At 34.2% G+C, this 20,369-nt stretch overlaps 4 protein-coding genes across 7 annotated transcripts; 3 read left to right on the top strand and 1 right to left on the bottom strand.

Moving 5' to 3' along the window:
* Positions 1-730: 730 nt before the first annotated feature.
* On the top strand, positions 731-10,240 carry ATMIN7 (HOPM interactor 7). Of its 2 annotated transcripts, XM_078989996.1 has the most exons (30): positions 731-1,077; positions 1,800-1,878; positions 2,619-2,859; positions 2,941-3,062; positions 3,149-3,207; positions 3,288-3,345; positions 3,429-3,513; positions 3,599-3,733; positions 3,825-3,883; positions 3,978-4,047; positions 4,126-4,317; positions 4,397-4,450; positions 4,532-4,717; positions 4,815-4,913; positions 5,003-5,191; positions 5,278-5,388; positions 5,467-5,651; positions 5,748-6,783; positions 6,873-7,236; positions 7,326-7,474; positions 7,540-7,893; positions 7,978-8,144; positions 8,235-8,353; positions 8,431-8,487; positions 8,667-8,827; positions 8,926-9,045; positions 9,129-9,265; positions 9,336-9,597; positions 9,685-9,780; positions 9,865-10,240. In XM_078989996.1, exons 1-30 carry the CDS (start codon positions 966-968, stop codon positions 9,925-9,927), a joined length of 5,121 nt encoding a protein of 1,706 aa, XP_078846122.1. In that variant the 5' UTR covers positions 731-965; the 3' UTR covers positions 9,928-10,240. The 2 variants fall into 2 exon arrangements, with proteins under 2 accessions (XP_078846122.1, XP_078846121.1); XM_078989995.1 differs by having other exon boundaries at positions 4,397-4,717.
* A 1,026-nt stretch (positions 10,241-11,266) lies between these two features.
* LOC145041806 (uncharacterized) lies at positions 11,267-13,827 on the top strand. 2 transcript variants are annotated; one of them, XM_078989992.1, is made up of 7 exons: positions 11,267-11,412; positions 12,345-12,490; positions 12,591-12,673; positions 12,798-12,953; positions 13,052-13,162; positions 13,260-13,326; positions 13,404-13,827. In XM_078989992.1, the coding sequence occupies exons 2-7, from the start codon at positions 12,370-12,372 to the stop codon at positions 13,688-13,690; spliced, it is 825 nt and encodes a 274-aa protein (XP_078846118.1). In that variant the 5' UTR covers positions 11,267-11,412; positions 12,345-12,369; the 3' UTR covers positions 13,691-13,827. The 2 variants fall into 2 exon arrangements, with proteins under 2 accessions (XP_078846118.1, XP_078846119.1); XM_078989993.1 differs by having other exon boundaries at positions 11,274-11,408.
* Positions 13,828-13,947: 120 nt separating this feature from the next.
* Positions 13,948-17,076, bottom strand: LOC145041808 (rac-like GTP-binding protein RAC2). The gene is made up of 7 exons (XM_078989994.1): positions 16,815-17,076; positions 16,604-16,691; positions 15,236-15,345; positions 14,930-14,993; positions 14,648-14,712; positions 14,411-14,476; positions 13,948-14,272 (listed from the first exon to the last, which is right to left on the bottom strand). The coding sequence occupies exons 1-7, from the start codon at positions 16,914-16,916 to the stop codon at positions 14,174-14,176; spliced, it is 594 nt and encodes a 197-aa protein (XP_078846120.1). The 5' UTR covers positions 16,917-17,076; the 3' UTR covers positions 13,948-14,173.
* A 1,004-nt stretch (positions 17,077-18,080) lies between these two features.
* On the top strand, positions 18,081-20,108 carry LOC145041805 (putative casein kinase II subunit beta-4). Of its 2 annotated transcripts, none has more exons than XM_078989991.1 (5): positions 18,081-18,568; positions 19,110-19,328; positions 19,410-19,519; positions 19,609-19,774; positions 19,866-20,108. In XM_078989991.1, exons 1-5 carry the CDS (start codon positions 18,283-18,285, stop codon positions 19,994-19,996), a joined length of 912 nt encoding a protein of 303 aa, XP_078846117.1. In that variant the 5' UTR covers positions 18,081-18,282; the 3' UTR covers positions 19,997-20,108. The 2 variants fall into 2 exon arrangements, with proteins under 2 accessions (XP_078846117.1, XP_078846116.1); XM_078989990.1 differs by having other exon boundaries at positions 18,140-18,568; positions 19,407-19,519.
* Positions 20,109-20,369: the final 261 nt, after the last annotated feature.

Genomic DNA, 20,369 nt, shown 5'->3' with positions numbered 1-20,369 from the left:
CTAGTTTTAGCATCATAACATTGAGCTCATGCACTGGAAACTCATCTATATCAACTAAATCAATATATCTAACCTCCGAGTGCACATATCTTATATTTGGAAAATGTGTGAACTTCTCACCATGGTGAAGTTCAATCGTGAACAAAGTGGGATGATCTATCTTTCCCAAACAAAATAATACAAAATATAGTTAGCATATTGTTGAAAATTCAAAAAAACTTAAGTTTCAAAAGCTATAGTAATACTCACCATACAAAAGCTAGTACATTAAACTCCATGGTTGTAGGTCGTATCGTCCATAGTGAAAGCACCATTTTTTCTTCTTCAAGCCATCTAACAACTCAAATCAGGAAAGGATTTGGGTCGAAATCATTGATTTAGGGTTAGCATTGTAATGACAGTTGAATGAGGAAGAAGGTGAAAAGTGTCTGATTATTTAGACATCGTTATATACACAATAATAGATAAGCATTGGCCCCATAAATGAAAAGATTGAAAATATCCTCGTATGCAGGACACGTGGGGAAGAACACGACATGCCTCTAGCTACAGTTAGAAACTGGGACCAAATCCACAGCTTAAACGTTTTTGGACCTAACCCAAAAAAATCGATAAACCAAGGGGTATTTATGTAGTTTTGTCTAAAAGAAAATCATACTATGTCAATTGAAGTTTTATAAAAAAAATTAGTATCTTTATGCAATTTGCCATCAACATAGATAAATCAATAACTTCATTTCCACCTTTTTGTTAACTGGTGCCTTCGTTTTTAGTAAAACTTGATCCACCATCGACAACAAGATCTCAGAGCGCGAGAGTTTGATCTCTCTCACTCGTGAACTCAATCAACTAAAATTCAACTCATTTACTCTTCTGTTCCAACTCAACACCGAGATCTCTGGCTTAACCTCGATCAAACAAGAAGATCGATTGAGAATTGGAATCAAAAGAAATTTAAATCGAAGATGGCCGGAGGTGCTGCTGGAGGTTTTGTTACTCGAGCATTGGAATCCATGCTCAAAGAGTGTTCTGGGAAGAAGTATACCTCTCTGCAGACTGCAATCCAATCTTATCTAGGTTTGATATTTGATCTCTCTGGTTTCCTTCAAATCCCAGATCTTCAGTTTGAATTTCAATGTGTGTTTACATATCTATATGTTGAAGTACTTAATAATTTTTGCCTGTTGTTGAGTCAATTGATTTCCTCTTTCAATCACCAATTTCTGTATCGGTTCCGCAAGAAAAGGATCTGCCCAAGATTTTTGACATGGACCCTAGTATTTCTCTGATGCAAAGGGGTGTGTGTGTTTTGGGGATAGGCAACACAGTACATCCTTTAATGCATAAAGTACAAGCGAACCTGAATTGCTATATTTATCGGAGTGAGAAAAGTATACCAATCCTAATACCCGAGGGAATGGAAGTGTGGCAAAAACGCAATTTCCCGGAAGCAGTGGCCGGATTGTTCATTTAACATCAACATTTTTCTAATTTCGTGTGTACTAATTTGGCATCAACATTGTTCTATTTGTTAGTTTCAGTTATTGTGTTATACGTGAAGTTCAATTCATTTTTTGGGAATGAAGGGATAGTTTTGGTTGTCTTGCCATTACATATGTAGTTAGTTGAGTATATGTTATTTTAGTTCATCTTGGGCCATTCAGAATTTGAGGCTTTACATAACTGTTCTTTCTGTAATCCTTGTAACTATAGGATTTTGATACTCTTCCATGCTTTGTTTCTTTATATGGTTGATGATTTCAGCATTCACTAATTCCCAGTTCGTCTTGCATTTCCAGAAAATTCCAAAGATATCAATAAAGAGGTGAAATCAAGTGATGCCAGCAAAGTGACATCTTCAGAGGGAGGAGATACAAGGTGCTTACAATATATATTGTTATAAGAGGATGCATGTGCCATTATCATTTGCAACTTTTTAGTTGCCAAAATTCTGCTACAATTGCTTTCTTCAGTTCTTCTGATCATTTTCTCTCTTTACTTCATTTCTTTCTTGCTAACCATGTTTTCACTTCATTGTCTGTGCGTGTATATAAGATTCAAACTTTAGATGTAATTCGAATATGCGTCTGGAAAGAGTAACACAGAATCAAACCAGTGGATGTATCAGTAAAAGAGAAAGAGAAATGTAGATAAATGCATCATATGATTTCAGATAAAGAAACAATAGAGAAATGCCTCTACACAAAACTCGATGCTAGCAATATAAATCGAGTGTATTGGAAATTGGAAAAAGATGTATACATGAGTTAGGATTTATGATATACTCCTTCCTTTCCCAAATAGACAGATCTCTTGAACATAAAACTCGAGGGCATTAGTATTGTTATGAATATTGTGAATCCAGTGTTTGCATGTTCTCTGAAGGTTTACAACATATCTCATATCTAGTTTTTAACTGCCTAAGCTGCGAGAGAGTAGAAATATGCAATAGTTCATTTTGTAACATGATATAATGACTATTTTAAGATAATGTAATTTAAGTGGATCAGGATGCAAACTCAACCAGTGATTTGTGATTATTCAATTAGGGACACAGTTTTTCCATACGGTTATACCAATACTTACACTCTGGATCATTTTTAACATTGTTGTTGCAGTGTGCCTGAAACCGATAATGGAACCACAAGAACTGAAGCGGAGGGTGATGTGGCACCTTCAGCGTCAAATGATGCTGAGGTGGCAGAAAACGTGGCATCAGGTGGAAGTGTGAAGACAACCTTGGCTAGTGCTGGGCATAGTTTGGAAGGAGCTGAGTCGGAACTTGTTCTTAATCCATTGCGCCTTGCATTTGAGACCAAGAGTCCCAAAATCATTGAGCTTGCATTGGATTGTCTTCATGTATGTCAATTAGAATTATACTTTGTTTGTAGTGGCTTTATGTTTATAACATTATTCATGTTTAAAACTTTGTAAGTGCAGAAACTCATTGCATATGATCATTTAGAGGGTGACCCTGGTCTAGAAAATGGCAAAAATGGTCCTCTGTTTACAGACATTCTGAATATGGTCTGCAGCTGTGTGGATAATTCCTCACCAGATAGGTACATATATGTTTCATATTATTATTATTATTATTTTTTTTTTCTCTCCAAAAATGTCATTTTTATGATAATGGAAATTCATGCAGTACTACTCTTCAAGTCTTGAAAGTTCTACTCACTGCTGTTGCATCCGCCAAGTTTAGAGGTAATCTTAATGCTTTTAAGGGATATTTGATATTTCTTCTTGTTATGTAAAATGCTGACATTGTGCTTTCTTATATGCAGTTCATGGGGAAGCATTACTAGGGGTAATCAGAGTGTGTTACAACATTGCTCTTAATAGGTAACTCTTAGTTTTTATTCTTTAGTTTATTTTTGCTTTTCGTGAAGTGAATTCATCAACCAAAATCTCTTTTGAATGCTCAGTAAGAGTCCTATCAACCAAGCTACATCCAAGGCTATGTTAACCCAAATGATCAGCATAGTCTTCAGGCGAATGGAAACAGATCTGGTTTGTAATCTACAACTATTCATTCATATTATTGTTCTTATACTCTTCTAAATTTTGATTTTGGCTCTCTTGCATTGCAATTCAGGCGTCTTCACATAAAAAAAGTGGTTCATCCACAAAGGTTGAAGAAAGTTTTTCAGGTGATGAAAATGGTCAAAAGTCAACTCCTAGTGAATCTCTTGATGAGCTTCATAATCTTGCTGGTGGGACTGACATTAAGGTATAATCAATTTCATTTTCCTATATGCTTCTGTCATTTGTAATGGTAATATATCAGTCAAGATTAAGATGTTTGACCTTTTATTATACAGGGTCTGGAGGCAGTTCTTGACAAGGCTGTGAAACTTGAAGATGGTGGGAAGACCCCTCGGTATATAACTATATATAGTCTTCCATAAAAAAAGCTGGCTTGAAATTTATTGTATAATTTATGCTGATAATTTGTCTTTTATATTGTTTTTAAGTGGGATTGATCAGGAGAACATGAGCATTGGACAACGTGATGCTTTGCTTCTTTTCCGCACCCTTTGCAAGGTTCACATTTTTTTTTTCAGTTTTGACTTTTGACTACAAAAAGTTTGGAACTTTTGGTTTAATTTTAGGTAATTGCAGATGGGTATGAAGGAAGATAATGATGAAGTTACTACAAAGACTCGTATTCTGTCTCTTGAACTTCTTCAGGGGTTGTTGGAAGGGGTTAGTCACTCCTTCACTAAGAACTTCACTATCATTGACTCAGTCAAAGCTTACCTATCATACGTGTTATTACGGGCATCAGTTTCACAATCCCCAGCTATTTTTCAAGTAAGTTGGATGCTTTCATTAATGTTTTTTTGTTCCTTTTTGTAATTGATTTATAATATTATTTTGCTTTATTTTGCAGTATGCAACTGGAATTTTTTCTGTGCTATTGTTGCGGTTTAGGGAAAGCCTTAAGGTACCCACAAGTTTGTATAGTGCCTTTCTATTTGTTTGTGTAAATGTGATATACTTAAAATTCATTTTTTTTTTTTATCAGGTTGAAATTGGTATCTTTTTCCCCCTGATTGTTTTGAGATCTTTGGAAGGGTCAGAGTACCCACTCAACCTGAAATTAAGTGTTCTCCGGATGCTGGAGAAAGTTTGCAAGGATCCACAAATGCTTGTTGATCTATACGTGAACTATGATTGTGATCTTGATGCTCCAAATTCGTTTGAAAGAATGGTAATTTGTCATTTATGCCCATGGACTTTACCATATATTTTCTTAGTTCTTAAACAGGTACATGATTGATGATTCTGGTAATTTTCTTGACATATAGGTGACAACCCTATCAAGAATTGCTCAAGGGACTCAAAGTGTGGATCCTAACTCAGTCAATGCCACTCAGATTGGATCAATCAAAGGGTCTTCACTTCAGGTTTTTTTTTTTTTTTTTTTTTTTAATTTCCTTGTAGAAAGATTCTTTTTTTTTAGGGCAGTGATAATATTTTGTCTTTCATGTTTCAGTGTCTTGTGAGTGTGTTGAAATCCCTAGTTGACTGGGAGAAGTTGCGAAGAGAGTCAAAGCAAAGTGAAGACCAAAAATCTATTGAAGAAGATTCTTCAGCTGCAGATGCTCAGGTCAATAGTGACGTGGCAAATAACTTTGAGAAAGTCAAAGCTCATAAATCCACCATGGAAGCTGCAATATCTGAGGTAAATATGGTTTGACCGTTTGACTTCCAAGGTCAAAGGACTTGTTTTTTACTTCAAAAGTGATTTCAATTATCAATGAATTGCAGTTCAACCGTCATCCTGTAAAGGGCATTGAGTTTCTGAAATCAAATAGTTTGGTGGAGAATACACCAGTTTCAATTGCTCAGTTTCTCAGAAACACCCCTAGCTTAGACAAGGTACAATATTTGATCTACAATAGTTTAAAGCCTTTCCAAAATTACCCTTTATTCACCATCTTGTGTCTGGACTTTCAGGCAATGATCGGTGACTACTTAGGTCAACATGAGGAGTTTCCTCTTGCTGTAATGCATGCTTATGTTGACTCTATGAGCTTCTCTGAAATGAAATTTCATACTGCAATCCGTGAATTTCTTAGAGGTTTTCGTCTTCCTGGTGAAGCACAAAAGATAGATCGTATAATGGAAAAATTTGCAGAACGGTATGCATTCATTTAGCCCCAAAAAGAAACTACCAACAGTCACTTTTATGCTTAAACCTGACTCTTATTTCTTTGTATGTTTTATTGTCTTTGCAGTTACTGTGCAGATAATCCAGGTCTTTTCAAGAATGCAGACACTGCTTACATTCTTGCATATGCAGTTATAATGTTAAACACTGATGCTCATAATCCAATGGTGTTTCCTAAAATGACAAAAGCCGAGTTTGTGCGAATGAATGCCACAAATGACCCTGAAGAATCTGCACCAACAGATGTTCTGGAAGAAATTTATGATTCCATTGTTCAAGAAGAAATAAAAATGAAAGCTGATAACATCGGGAAAAGCAGCAGAAAGCCAGAAGCTGAGGAAAGAGGGGGCATAATCGGTATTCTGAATTTGGCTCTCCCAAAACAGAAAAATCAAAGCGACACACAGTCTGAAAGTGAAGCCATAATCAGACAAACACAAGCAATTTTTAGGAACCAAGGGGCAAAAAGGGGAACATTTTATACATCATATAAAATCAAGCTTGTGAGACCAATGGTTGAAACTGTTGGATGGCCACTTCTTGCTACATTTGCAGTAAGTATGGAAGAGAAAGAAAACAAAGGCAGAGTGTTTTTATGTATGGAAGGGTTCAAAGCAGGAATTCACATTACTCATGTGCTTGGTATGGATACCATGCGTTATGCTTTTCTGACATCACTCATCAGATATACTTTCTTACATGCACCAAAAGACATGAGAAGTAAGAACGTTGAAGCATTAAGGACATTGTTGGATATAAGTGGCACAGAGCCTGATGCACTTCAGGACACTTGGAATGCAGTTTTGGAGTGTACTTCTCGTCTGGAATATACCGTTTCTACCCCTGCCATGGCTGCTACAGTCATGTTTGGATCCAACCAGATTTCAAAAGATGCAGTTCTTCAATCTCTTAGGGAATTAGCAGGAAAACCATCTGAGCAAGTTTTTGTGAACAGTGTTAAACTCCCAAGTGAGTCAGTGGTGGAGTTTTTTACTGCTTTATGTAATGTCTCAGCTGAAGAATTGAAGCAGAATCCAGCTCGTGTTTATAGCTTGCAGAAGCTTGTTGAGATCAGTTACTACAACATGGCCCGTATTCGTATGGTAAATAGTAAAAATACTTCATCTATTCAAATTTTGGATTTTATTTTCAGTTTTTAATGATTGGAAAATATTACTGTATGTTTTTTCAGGTATGGGCAAGAATATGGTCTGTTTTGGCTAATCATTTTATTGCTGCTGGAAGTCATCATGATGAGAAGATAGCAATGTATGCTATAGATTCTCTAAGGCAACTTGGGATGAAGTATCTGGAACGTGCAGAGCTTGCTAATTTCACATTCCAGAATGACATCTTGAAACCGTTTGTTGTTTTGATGCGAAATAGCCGCAGTGAAATAATCCGAAGATTAATCGTGGATTGCATCGTTCAGATGATTAAATCAAAAGTTGGAAGCATTAAATCTGGTTGGAGAAGTGTTTTCATGATTTTCACAGCTGCTGCAGATGATGACCTGGAACCAATTGTCGAAAGTGCTTTCGAGAATGTAGAACAAGGTATATGAAAACATATTGTTTTTAAAAAAAAAAAAAAAAAAAAAGGTCAGTTTTCACATATCTAACAGAAAAAATAAACAAATTTGCAGTTATACTGGAACACTTTGATCAAGTTGTTGGTGACTGTTTTATGGATTGTGTCAATTGTCTAATTGGTTTTGCCAATAATAAAACTTCTCATCGCATCAGTTTGAAAGCCATTGCACTTCTCCGCATATGTGAAGATCGACTTGCAGAGGTTTGTTTTTTTGTTATTTGCTTTTGAATTATTTTAATCATCCACTAACTGAAATTATTGTTTAGGGTCTGGTGCCAGGTGGCAGCTTGAAACCGATTGATGATAATGCAGATGCAACAAGTGATATAACTGAGCATTATTGGTTCCCAATGTTGGCTGGTTTGTCTGATTTGACATCTGATCCGAGAGCTGAAGTTAGTAACTGTGCACTAGAGGTGTTGTTTGACTTGTTGAATGAAAGAGGAAGTAAATTTTCAGCTAATTTTTGGGAAAGTATTTTCCATCGCGTTTTATTTCCTATTTTTGATCACGTGCGCCATGCTGGAAAAGAGACTACATTGTATGGAGATGAGTGGGTCCGTGAAACTAGCGTTCATTCATTGCAGTTGTTATGCAACCTTTTCAATACTTTTTACAAGGTATGTCATGTTTTTTTTTATTTAATTTCATAAAACTTTATACTTTATTTATTTATTTATAAAATATGTGTGTTGCTGTTTCAGGAGGTATGTTTTATGCTGCCCCCACTGTTAAATCTGCTGTTAGATTGTGCGAAGAAGACAGATCAGTCAGTGGCCTCAATCTCCCTTGCTGCATTGGTCCATCTTATAGAAGTTGGAGGGCATCAGTTTAGTGATAGTGATTGGGATACCTTGTTGAAAAGCATAAGGTGGGTGTGTGTGTGTGGATCCCACCTCTGTTACTTTATACTTTTATTGTATATTCATGTATGTCTTAGTTTATCTTTGTGGGTTTGCAGAGATGCTTCATACACCACTCAACCCCTTGAGCTACTGAATGCTTTGGGTATTGAAAGTGGTAAGACTAAGAGTCGGTCAGTTGTGGCTAGAGATTTAGAGGTTCACATAAATGATAATGGTAAGAAGCCACTTTATTGTCATAATTTATGTATTTGATTTGCTCCATAGAAAGATGTATTAATTTTTGTGTGATAGGTCAAGTGCAAGAGAATCAAGAAGGAAGACCATCAATGGATCTGCATGAATCTGAAGGTTATGGCCTACCCTACAAGTTATTTCTATATTGAGTAGAAACATTCTTGATATCGTATATTATATATATATATATATATATATATATATATATATATATATATATATATATATATATATATATATATATATATATATATATATATATTGTATAAGGTTCTGACACTTTAAAAAAATAGTTTCACCAGGCAAGGTCCAGAATGGTTCTGAAGGTGCAGCAGATTTGCAAAGAAGTCAAACGATTGGTCAACGGCTGATGGACAACATCTTCATGAGAAGTTTCACTTCAAAGCCCAAGAATCCAGCTTTAGATATCGTGGTACAAGCTACTCCATCCCAGGTATAGTGTTGTTGATTCTGATCTTTTTAATTATTAAACAGATTAAAATCTGTAAAAAAAAAAATTTGATCTTTTGATTTTTGATGATGTAAAAAAAGACTCTGGATGTTGTGGGGGGGCATGAGAGTGAAGATTTGAGTGAGAGTCCATTCATGGGAACTGTAAGGGGCAAATGCATAACACAGTTGCTACTATTGGGAGCCCTTGATAGCATCCAGGTATGTTGCTGCTTTTCTTTAAAAATATGGGAAATTTTCCTTTTTTAAAAGAATTGGTGAAAAACAATAGCATACGGATGCAGAAAAAATACTGGAGCAAGCTGAAGGCGTATCAAAAGATGACAATATTGGAGATCTTATTCTCCATGTTAGAGTTTGCTGCATCATATAACTCTTACACAAACCTCAGACTACGCATGCAACACATTCCTTCCGAAAGGTGAGTTTAGTTTCACACTTGTTTTTTTTTTTTTTTCCTGACACGTGGCAAACTGTGATTGGTCGGTCAGGCCGCCATTGAACCTTCTACGGCAGGAGTTAGCGGGCACATGTATTTATTTGGATGCGTTACAGAAGACGACTTGTGGGGTTGAGAAGGGAGAGGTTGATGATGATGTGGCAGTGAAGAGTGATGCTGAAGAGAAGCTTGTGTCATTTTGTGGACAGGTGCTGAAGGAAGCATCTGATTTCCAATCAAGTATCGGAGAAGGTACAAACAACACCATGGAGGTTCATCAGGTTCTTGGATTACGTTCCCCCATCATCGTTAAGGTAAGGGCGTTTTAGACATTTGATAAAAAAGAATACTTGAAAACATATTTTCCTAAATGTTGTTGTCTTGTTGATTCATGTTTACAGGTTCTCAAGGGGATGTGTGTGATGGACAACCAGATATTCAAAAAACACTTGAGAAGCTTCTACCCTTTAATCACCAAGCTTGTATGCTGTGAGCAGGTAAATCTTATTATTATTATTTTTTAATTTTAATTTTGTGTCTATTTTTAAATCTGAATATGAAATTTTGTGGCTGTGGCTCAGATGGACATTCGTGGTGCACTTGCGGAGCTTTTCAGTATGCAACTAAATGGACTTTTGCAATAGGAATGTTTGAATGAATTATGAGCGCTTTAGAAGCAAGAACACGGCCTGTGAAACATCATTTTTGTGTCCGTATTTTGTCTAGTAGTAAACTATTCTTTTCAATGCTGACAAGTTGTTGTTTCGTTGTATATTTTTGCATAGATAGATACACCAAATTGCATCAACTTTATTTTTCTTTTAATTGCTTCTTGTACAACATGTTTGTCTAACCATTAGCCGATTCAATGCCTTAAAAGATTCAGATACTATCTTGCATTGCAAATCACAATTCTCTATAAAAACATAAACTACATTACATGTTTTTATTTATTTACGTTTTATAGCAATGTGTGACACGAATGATAGGCACCTACTAAACTAGGTGTGTGATTCTGGATGGGATGGACATATTAAATTAAGCATGTCGTGTCGTGGCAATGGTATCTAATGAAGTAATGATGTAGTTAGGTTCAAACAAAATAGTTGATTAAACTAAAGTTATGCCGAGTTGATTATTATTATTATTTTTTTGTATTTCTAATTTGGCTGTTTTTATCTTCAAAAGATTTTTCCATAAGCAAGGTCCATGGCCATGGTTTACCCTCCACACACAATTCAACTCATAATTTTCATAGTGTTGGAACAAAGAATAGTTTGAAAGTTATGTGTAAGAATTAAAATCTCAAATAAACATTTTGGATAATTGTTTGTTATGAAATCTTATTATATTGATGACAAGTTAATAGTGTCTACGCCGATGTATATAATGATATCCGATATATTTGGACGATTCTTGGTTAATGGTTGATTTTGTGATCTCTAGCAAAGTTCAATTCGTTGATTTCTTAATATTACTTAAAAAAATAAAATTGGTCAACCATCAATTACTCGATTTTAATTTATAGAACTTTTCCAACCATTTTTTTCAAACCATTAGAGCAACCAAACATGATTCTAAATGTATTTTAATCATATTACATAATATCAATTTTGACCATCAACTAAGTTATCCGGATAGTCCATTTTACTATTTATACTTCCAACCATCAATACTTTCCAATTATGATATGAATATTAAAAAAAAACTTTTATTATTATAGTACGGAATATACATTTGAGTTGCAGTTGCAAACTTAATGTATTATTGGTTTTAGTTTCAATTCGAACAACTATTTAAATTTACTAAGAGATATTTTAGATATATGATAAACAAAATATTTTTATTAAACTATGTATTTAGCTTAAACTACGGATCAAATATGTAAACATATTTGATTTGGAGGCGTTTTTGAAAATTTTAAGTTCAGAGTGATGTAAACTATGCAAAGCAAAAGACAAAGGGCTTCACGTTAATATTTTTCAAACTTCATTTGAAGTGTAGGGATGTAATGTTCTTTCTCTGAGAAACTCCACAGCAGGCAAAAGCCGAAGCACGCCGCTTATAGAAACACCGCCACCACTTTCATCTGCCGATATTCATCTCCGGTGACGCATATTTCTTTGTAGGTGGGCATTCTATGTATTTTTCCTGATCCCATTAACTCCTATTTTTGTGTATCAATCTGATTGTTAGATTTATGTTTAGAGACATTATATGATATAATCACTGAATCAGAATAGCAGTAGCTTTCCTTGTACGTGCTTAGCGAAACTTAAGTAGAAGTATGTCTGACAGAAAATGTGGTGGGGCTGAGAGTTTTAGGTAAATTTTGTGACGACGCAAGTGCATATGAAGTGTTTGATGAAATGCCTGACCTAGATATTTGCGGTTTACCATTCTGAGTGTAGTGATTTCTGACATTTTTGTAAATAGGTCACTGAAAACTTCGAAATACTATGAAGACCGCGGTTAGTGATTGTTGAGTTGTTTCTGAAACTTCCAATTTCATTTTCCTCACACCAATCAAGTATATGTGTCTACATGAACGGATGACTTGTTTTTGGCATAGGGTGTAGTAGATTAGTAGTTGCAATCTTCTAACCCATTTGTGTATGAGTTCCATACAAGGTGAGGAGGTGGAGTTTTGCTATGCTTATGTATCAAGAAGCTATCTTTGCTATGGAAAGAAGATTATAAAAGTAGGATACACAGTTTGTTCTTTTAAGATAAACACAGATGGATATCAACTTGTCAATTATCATGCATATGTTTTTTTAGCTATCTCCCTTGCTTATATACACCTTTATATACTAACATATGAAAAATGATATCTGATCTTTTATTCTATGGTACATAAGTCCAAAGCTTCTTTTCACATTCCAACTTTTGTATAGGTTGTACTGTGATATTATGACAAGGTTTCATATTTCTGGATATTTGTGCTGTTTATCATTTATCTAAGATCTAAGATGTTGTCCCTATTCCACATTAGCATATGTTCTTTTTGTTTCTTTTACAAATAGCTCATATAAAATCATATTTTTCTGGGAACTTTCAGTGAAGACTGCCTTTAAGAATAAGTCATGGTGGGCTGGCATCGACATGTTCATTCTTTGTTCCAAAAGGTTGGGAAAAGAGTGGAAAGCAGCTATCACACCTATGCAAACTTTTCTGTTTCTCCATTGAAGTTATCTCAAATTCAAGGTTAAAACATTATACAATATCTTTTAGATGGGAAGCTTGGTAATACGAACCTGTGAAGAAAAACATGATTTCCTCATCTTAACATTATTGTTTTTTTCAGGTGTGCCACCTCATATGCAGCTCCTTCGAGTTCCACCTTCAATAAACATGTCAAGACCTCTATATCACTATTTGCACCAGTTGGTAATGCTTTGGAGTTCATTTGAATCAGTTTATTTCTCATCTTTGTTTAAATTGCAAGTTATTATTTATAGGTTTTGTTTTTGCGTTTTTTTTTTTTTTTTTTTTTTTTTTCCATGTATTGTAGGGATTTACTAGTACAAGAAGATTACTTTCATCTGAAGCAACCCCTGGTCCTTCTCCTCTAATACCAACACTGGCTATAGGCAGTGGGAAAGCTGAACCTGAGAAAGCTGTCTCCAAACCTTCAAAAGTCCAAGCAGTTCTCAAAGACATAAAACAGGTTCATCTTTTTCATTCATTATTAAGCACAACCTTATTCTAAAACATAAAGATGCTAGTTTCCTATTATTTAATTTTAATATTTGTTAATGGTTTCAGAGCCCAAAGAAGGTGAACTTGGTTGCTGCATTGGTTCGTGGGATGCGTGTTGAGGATGCTCTATTACAGTTACAGTTGACAGTAAAACGTGCTTCAAAAACTGTCTACCAGGTCACAACACTCTCTAATACATGCAAATAAAGAAAAATGTTAACTTTGTAAATTGCAATAAAAAAGAAACACAACCACTAAATATATATGTGTTCAGGTGATCCACTCAGCCAGAGCTAATGCCACACACAATCATGCATTCGATGCAGATCGCCTTATCGTTGGTAATAATAATAATAATGATAATGATAATAATAGTTTATTCAATTCAATGATAATTTTATAAATGTTGTATAAACAGCGGAAGCATTTGTTGGGAAGGGATTTTTCAAGAAAAGGGTGTCGTATCATGCGAAAGGTAGAAGTGGAGTAAGAGTGAGACCCGAGTGTAGACTAACAGTTGTTCTAAGGGAAATAACCCCTGAAGAAGAAGCCGAAATCGCAAGGCTAAAAGTCCACAATTTCACAAAACTCACAAAGCGGGAGAGGCGACTCGTGCCACATAAGCTTATTGAGACAACCCCAATTTGGAATCGAAAAGGTAACCCTAGAAATCACCAAGAACAACCTCCTGCCATGGCTGCATGAAATTCTTGCACTTCTTTACTTCTGTTTTCATGGACATTGTAAAAACATAATGTTGTTTGTGGTCAAACCGAGACACTTTCACAACTATGGGGTTGATTTTGAATAATTAGGAATCTTGAGACTGCTTTTTTTTTTTTTTTTTTAAGTAGTTGAAATATTATATTATTTATTCAGTAATCTTGCTTTATACATTGAGTGTGTTTTACACCAACTTCGATACATGATCACCAATCACCATACTCAAATTTCACATGACATCCAAATAACTTTTTTGCATTACCAAAAAGAAAAAAGAAAAAGAACAAGACCCTACCTTAAAAGTCAAAAGGAAAAGAATGAATAAAACATAAAAGATACTTTAGTTTCGGGGAATCATCATTATATTTATGAACAAACAAGCATTCCCAATTGGATAATCATAAAGCTAGGAAAGATGAGTTGTGATGATTTTCAGAATTTGTAACTTGTTTTATAAAAATCTTTTCATAGTACAAGACATCCTAGACGTCGTTTCTTTTGTTTGCTTGGTTTTGAAGGTTGAAGGACTGCCTTGATTGCCACGTCAAATACTGTCTTCACACTCTGCATGCATCACGCATCACACATGACATCAGCACTACTACTTGTAAATGCATATTTTCATAATATAAAAAACATTAAATAGCTAGTAACATGTATTAGATATTAATATGAATATGATGGTTGGAACAAAGTCACAACCTGTTGTGTCTTGGAGCTGCATTCCACATAGCCCACTGCCCCTATTTGCTTCTTTAGTTCTTCACCCTGGATTCGAATTAAGTATTAAAAAAGGAAATCTTCAAATTATGATTCTTGAGGGACTAAAACTTATATTACCAACAGTTTGTGATTCTCAGAATCCCTTTACTTTTCCAGTTTTACATTTATAGTCCCTGATGTCATGCAAACTCCTTAAAAACCACAAATAAGTTGTACCTGTGATGTGGATATAGTAGAAGCCCCTGGATAGTCCATTAGAAACTTCTTGTCTTCTCTCAAATCTGTTTATCCAACAATGATTTACTTACACAAGTATGAAACAAACTAAAGGAGGAGATGTAAATATGTAATCATGTAAAGTTTAAGAAAGTGGCTTCCATAATGCTTATGCTTATAACTAAGGGTGCAAATTGTAAGTATTTAGTCTATAAAGTCGTTTTCTCATCTTTATGCGTAAATATTAATAACGAGAAAAAGAAAAAAAAAAAAAAAACCAACCTAGCTTTGTCCCCACAAGAACAATAGGCACCGAGGGTGCGTAATGCCGCAGCTCTGGGATCCACTTTTTTATTTCAACCAAAACAAAAGAAATCACTATTGTTAATGCTGCACATCATCTCAATCAATCGCATACACAAATAAAGTAGCATATTTTCATAATACATATATGGCAAAAAACTAGGACAAAATTTCATGTATCATATATGAGAATTGAGAAGAAAAGATTGATGTGATAATACACATACAAGTCTATTCTATTAAATATGATAAGAGAAAGAATATGATATAATTGAACATACATACCTTTTTGGAAATGTTCTCGAAGCTAGGTCTACTTATCAAAGAAAAAGCAAGGATGAAAACATCAGCTCCTCTGTAGCTCAGTGGCCTTAACCTATTGTAGTCTTCTTGACCTGTTTACAATTTTTACATTTTTTTTTTGTTTTCAATATAATATATTCAACGTAATTAATTGTATGTAACAATCGTCAATCAAGGATCGTTGTTCTACTTGTACGAACACATTATTAAACTCCAACTAATTTATCACCCGACAATATCAAATACTATATGATATTGGAATTACATATCACATTGGAGGCAATGTCACATGATTACTTATTTGTTATAATTATAACACCAAGGCAAGGCAAGCCTCCAAAAAGTACTTTTTATCCCTACGCAAAATTTGAGCCAATTTCATATTGGGGTTTTCATCCCAATCATTATCGTTTGGTCCACTATTTAACATAATGCTCTTTGTACTATATGATTTTATATAACAAATTATAATAGATTCCAATTAATAACTAAGGGAGGGTGTTTTTCTTTTTATCATTCACTAAATAAGAAAGCATAGATATAGTACAATAGTGGATTTACTAAATGAATGTTGTCTATTTGCACATCGTTTTTTTTTTTTTTTTTTTTTTTTTTTTTTTTTTTTCCTTATTGTAGCATAAAGTAAGGATTTTACTATGTTAATTTATATATATATAAATAGTAAAAAGCATAAAGAAATAAAACAGTATTTTGGTTTATTATGTTAATTTGGAGAGGACAAAGAACGGCATTTTCACAATAATTTATACCTACTTGATAATAACTATATAACATGACATAGAGAATACCACCCTTCGTATGCAATGTACGTTGTCCAATGCTTTAACTTCATTATCTATATATTGATTTTGTTTTTGCTGTTTATTCAGCATTGAAAATAATCTAAATTTGTATTCTTAGATATTTAAGATTATTAGTAATTATTGTACGTATGTGAGTAATACTAATACACCATGCAAATATCAAGGATATAGATCCACAGCAGCCTAATGCATCAGATCCACAGCAGCCCAATGCATATGCATCATTATACTGTTTGCAAAGTATGCTTTACAACAAGTAAATTAATTTGGTGAATATAACTAAAATTCATATACTTCTGTTTTAATTAAACTATATTTTATAGAAGTGATGAACATTTTGTAAGTAACAAAGGTGAAAACTTTTGAAAATATTAATCATACTACACGCACACATACATTTAAAAATACATATCTTATTGATTTTAATTATAATACACACACATTCAAACAAAAAAGTTTCTAATTTTCATGATGATATGAATCAAAAAGACGAAAAATGCATATAAAATGTAAAAAAGGGGTGTACCAGCAGTATCCCACAGACCCAAATTCACAACTTGGCCATCAACAGTAACACTTGCACTAAAATTATCAAAAACCGTTGGAACATAATCCTGAAAAAACAAAAATATATATGTTTGACGAAGAACATTAATTTCCAAGAAAAGTCAAAAGTCAAACCTTCAACAAAATCACACACACACATAGTGAGTAGAAGAACAGAAGAAGAGACTTACAGTGGGGAAAGTGTTGCTGGTGTAGGAAATAAGAAGACAAGTCTTTCCAACTGCTCCATCTCCAACTGTAACACATTTTATAAACTTTGTGGTTGTACTCATTTTGACTTTGACTTTCTTGATTTTGACCTTGAAGAATTTGTAGGAATTTAAACCCTGGTTGATTGAGGAAAGACTTTGGTTATGAAGAAGATGGAGGAGAATTTATCAAGAGAAAATGATGGGTTTTCTTGGGGGAAAAGTGAGGTGCCTAAAAAGAGGAAAGATGAGAGAAAAGGAAAAGTGAAAAGTCAAATTTGTAATCTTGACTTTTTGTAATGTGGGAAGTCAAAGTCCAGTACCATAGGGCCTGGCCCAAAATGGAAACTAAAGTTTAGTTAATGGAAATACTACAATATGGGCTTGGAGTTGTTGACTCTTGAGCCTAGGAAAGTCACTAGTATACATGGGTTTTAGCTCATTAGTAACGAGGGAATTTGGTTGACTTGACTCCATGAATGTACTATTATTATAGTATTATTTATAACTTACAACTTGCAACATACCAAGGATAAGATAAGAAGTAATGTAGAGGTGGGTATTATGTCAATATATTGTACAATATTAACCTAATATCTTAAATAACCTCCACATAAGTAAACAAAATATATAAAAATGGTTTTGCGAATAGTTATATCTGTAAACACATAGAAAAATAGCTGAGTGGCTATTTAGATATATTGTCTAATTGACCCAACACGTTAAATAATCCATGTATCATTTCAAAAAACATGAAGATAAAATATCACGAAATGTATTTAAGGTTTCAAGAATAAATATACGAATAAAAAGAAAAAAGTGAAAAAAGCTAACATAGTTAGATATACTAACACATTGATCCGAGGTCTTGATAGCGCTGATTTGGGGAAAAATCGTCAAAAATTATAAATTGTTGCATTTATATCATTTTTTTCGAAGTGTTTCTACGATGACTCGCGATTAATAAAGAATCACCGATTACGTTTGATTAAATATATCATGTTGATCATTAGTTTTTTTTTTTTTTTTTTTTTTTTTTTTTTTATTAAAGTTATATAATAATTGTTATTGAATTATCGCATAATGGACAGATTATGTCGATAAAATTCTTTCAAGTATTTAAGAAAAATATGTTTAAGCAAATACATTTATGGGAATAAAAAATTTATTTTCCCACTAAAAAATCAAGAATAGGAAACGAAGAAAGAGGAGAGAGAGAAAATAAGAGCTTTAGCTCTCTCTTCCGATGTTCACGAACCCTAATTTTTCCCATCTCCCTTTGTTCAATCTTCGTGGATGCACCCCTTTTCGTCCCTCAGAACCTTGATCTTCTTTTCTTTATTTTTCTTTCTTTTATTCAATTAGGTTAAACGAAATCTCGAATCAGATCTATAGTTTCTTCGGAAACTTAGAGAGATATCTACATATACGTACGAATATACCAATATTTATGTACAGGGATCGAGGTGGATCTTCGGCGAAGTCGGAAATGGTTGGAGGAGGAGGTGGTGGACCGTTGGATCGGAAACGAATCAATGATGCCTTGGACAAGCACTTAGAAAAGACGTCATCTTCGACCTCCAGGGTTTTGAATAATAATAGCAAGGAGAAAGAAAAATTGTCTATGCCGTCAACTTCTGCAGCAGGTGGCGGTGGAAAATCCCATCACATGGACCACCATCGTGACAACCGTTCCTCCTCTACTCTTGCCAACCCCAAAAACAAGGGCTCCGATGGTTTGTTTTCTTCTGAAAAATTTGTACTTTCCGAACGCCATGGTAGGCTGATAGAAGAATAATTGTGGATGAGCTCTTTGCATTACTTAAATCTGTTAGATTCAATCGTCTATTGCATATATTCGTGTGAAAAAGATATCGCTTGGGATTATGCATATCTACACCGTATCATTACCTGACTTTTTTTATTGCTATGAATATGTTCGTAAGAGTCTTTGTTATGAGGCAAATTTAATCATACACACACTACATTCATATTTTCAAGAATATTGGAAATGATATTCTATTAGATTTAATCTCCCTTTCTGGTATTAGACATTCTCAATAACTTGAAACGAATGCTTATCTTGCATGAATGGATGCTGGTTACAGTTTTGTTGAATTCTCTCTCTATGGTTTAAATAGATGAATTACCCATTCAATTGCATGTTTCAATGCATAACAAGAAGGGATGCACATTGTGCTACAACCTAACATTGGGGTATTAACTCTTACAATACAGAATAACAATTTATTTTCAATTGTAAACTTGTAATTGCAGATGAATCTGAAACAGACAGCGAGGAGTCTGATGTTAGTGGTTCAGATGAGGATGATACATCCTGGATTTCATGGTTTTGCAATTTGCGAGGAAATGAATTCTTCTGTGAAGTTGATGATGAGTACATTCAAGATGATTTCAACCTCTGTGGGTTAAGCAGTCAAGTTCCTTATTTTGATTATGCACTCGATCTAATCTTAGATGCAGAATCTTCTCATGGTAACCTCTACACCCTCCCTATGTGGGATTGAAGTTTCATCCATGTGGCATCATTTTGTTATTTGTTATGTAAATAAGCAGGGGATATGTTCACTGAAGAACAGAATGAACTGGTTGAGTCAGCAGCTGAGATGCTGTATGGCCTGATTCACGTGCGCTACATATTAACCACCCGTGGAATGTCTGCAATGGTACAGCTCTATTCTCTTTTTCATGTTTGTTCATATATAATTTTATAAAACATACATATTGAGATTTCTAGTGTTTTAAAACATTATAGTTGGAAAAGTACAAAAATTACGACTTTGGAAGGTGCCCAAGAGTTTACTGCTGTGGACAACCCTGTCTTCCTGTTGGCCAATCCGACATACCCCGATCCAGCACTGTGAAAATTTACTGTCCTAAATGTGAAGATATCTACTACCCTCGATCCAAATACCAAGGCAGTATCCTTTATTAAAATCTAAAAAAAAAATCTTTTTTTTTAAAAATTTTTTTTTTGTATGTTTGTGTTCCTTGACTTTGGTTGCGTAATAGATATTGATGGTGCTTATTTTGGAACGACATTCCCTCACTTGTTCTTGATGAGTTATGGTCATCTGAAGCCACAAAAGGCCATACAAAGCTACACCCCAAGAGTATTCGGCTTCAAGCTCCACAAACCATGACTTATTTTCACATACAATGCTTAACCTTATCTGAAAAAAATTATCATGGTCTTAAGATTATTAATATCAAACGAAAGAAAAAAAAAAAAAATTAAATTAGTAGATGTTTCAATGTGGCTGTTGCAAGTCTGTTCTGTGTTTTTTTTATTTTATGAGGTCTAAGAAGTTATATGGAGACTGTGTTGGTAGAATTAATGTAATGTGATGTTCTGGTCTGGTCTGTACAAGCCAAGGTAGTTTCTCACTGTTTTGTTTTGAATTTTGATTGTTGTATACTTGTTTTTGTTTCCTGCACATGTACTAAGAATATAAGAGTAAACAAAATGGTACAAAAAATATTCTTAGGCGAACACCGAAGATTTAATGACCAAAA

The sequence above is a fragment of the Lactuca saligna genome, chromosome 4 (assembly GCF_052625555.1).
Source record: "Lactuca saligna cultivar CGN05327 chromosome 4, ASM5262555v1, whole genome shotgun sequence".
NCBI classification, from domain to species: Eukaryota; Viridiplantae; Streptophyta; class Magnoliopsida; order Asterales; family Asteraceae; genus Lactuca; species Lactuca saligna.
Note: the sequence above shows the minus strand (reverse complement) of the source record. Positions and strands in the feature narration are given on the sequence as shown.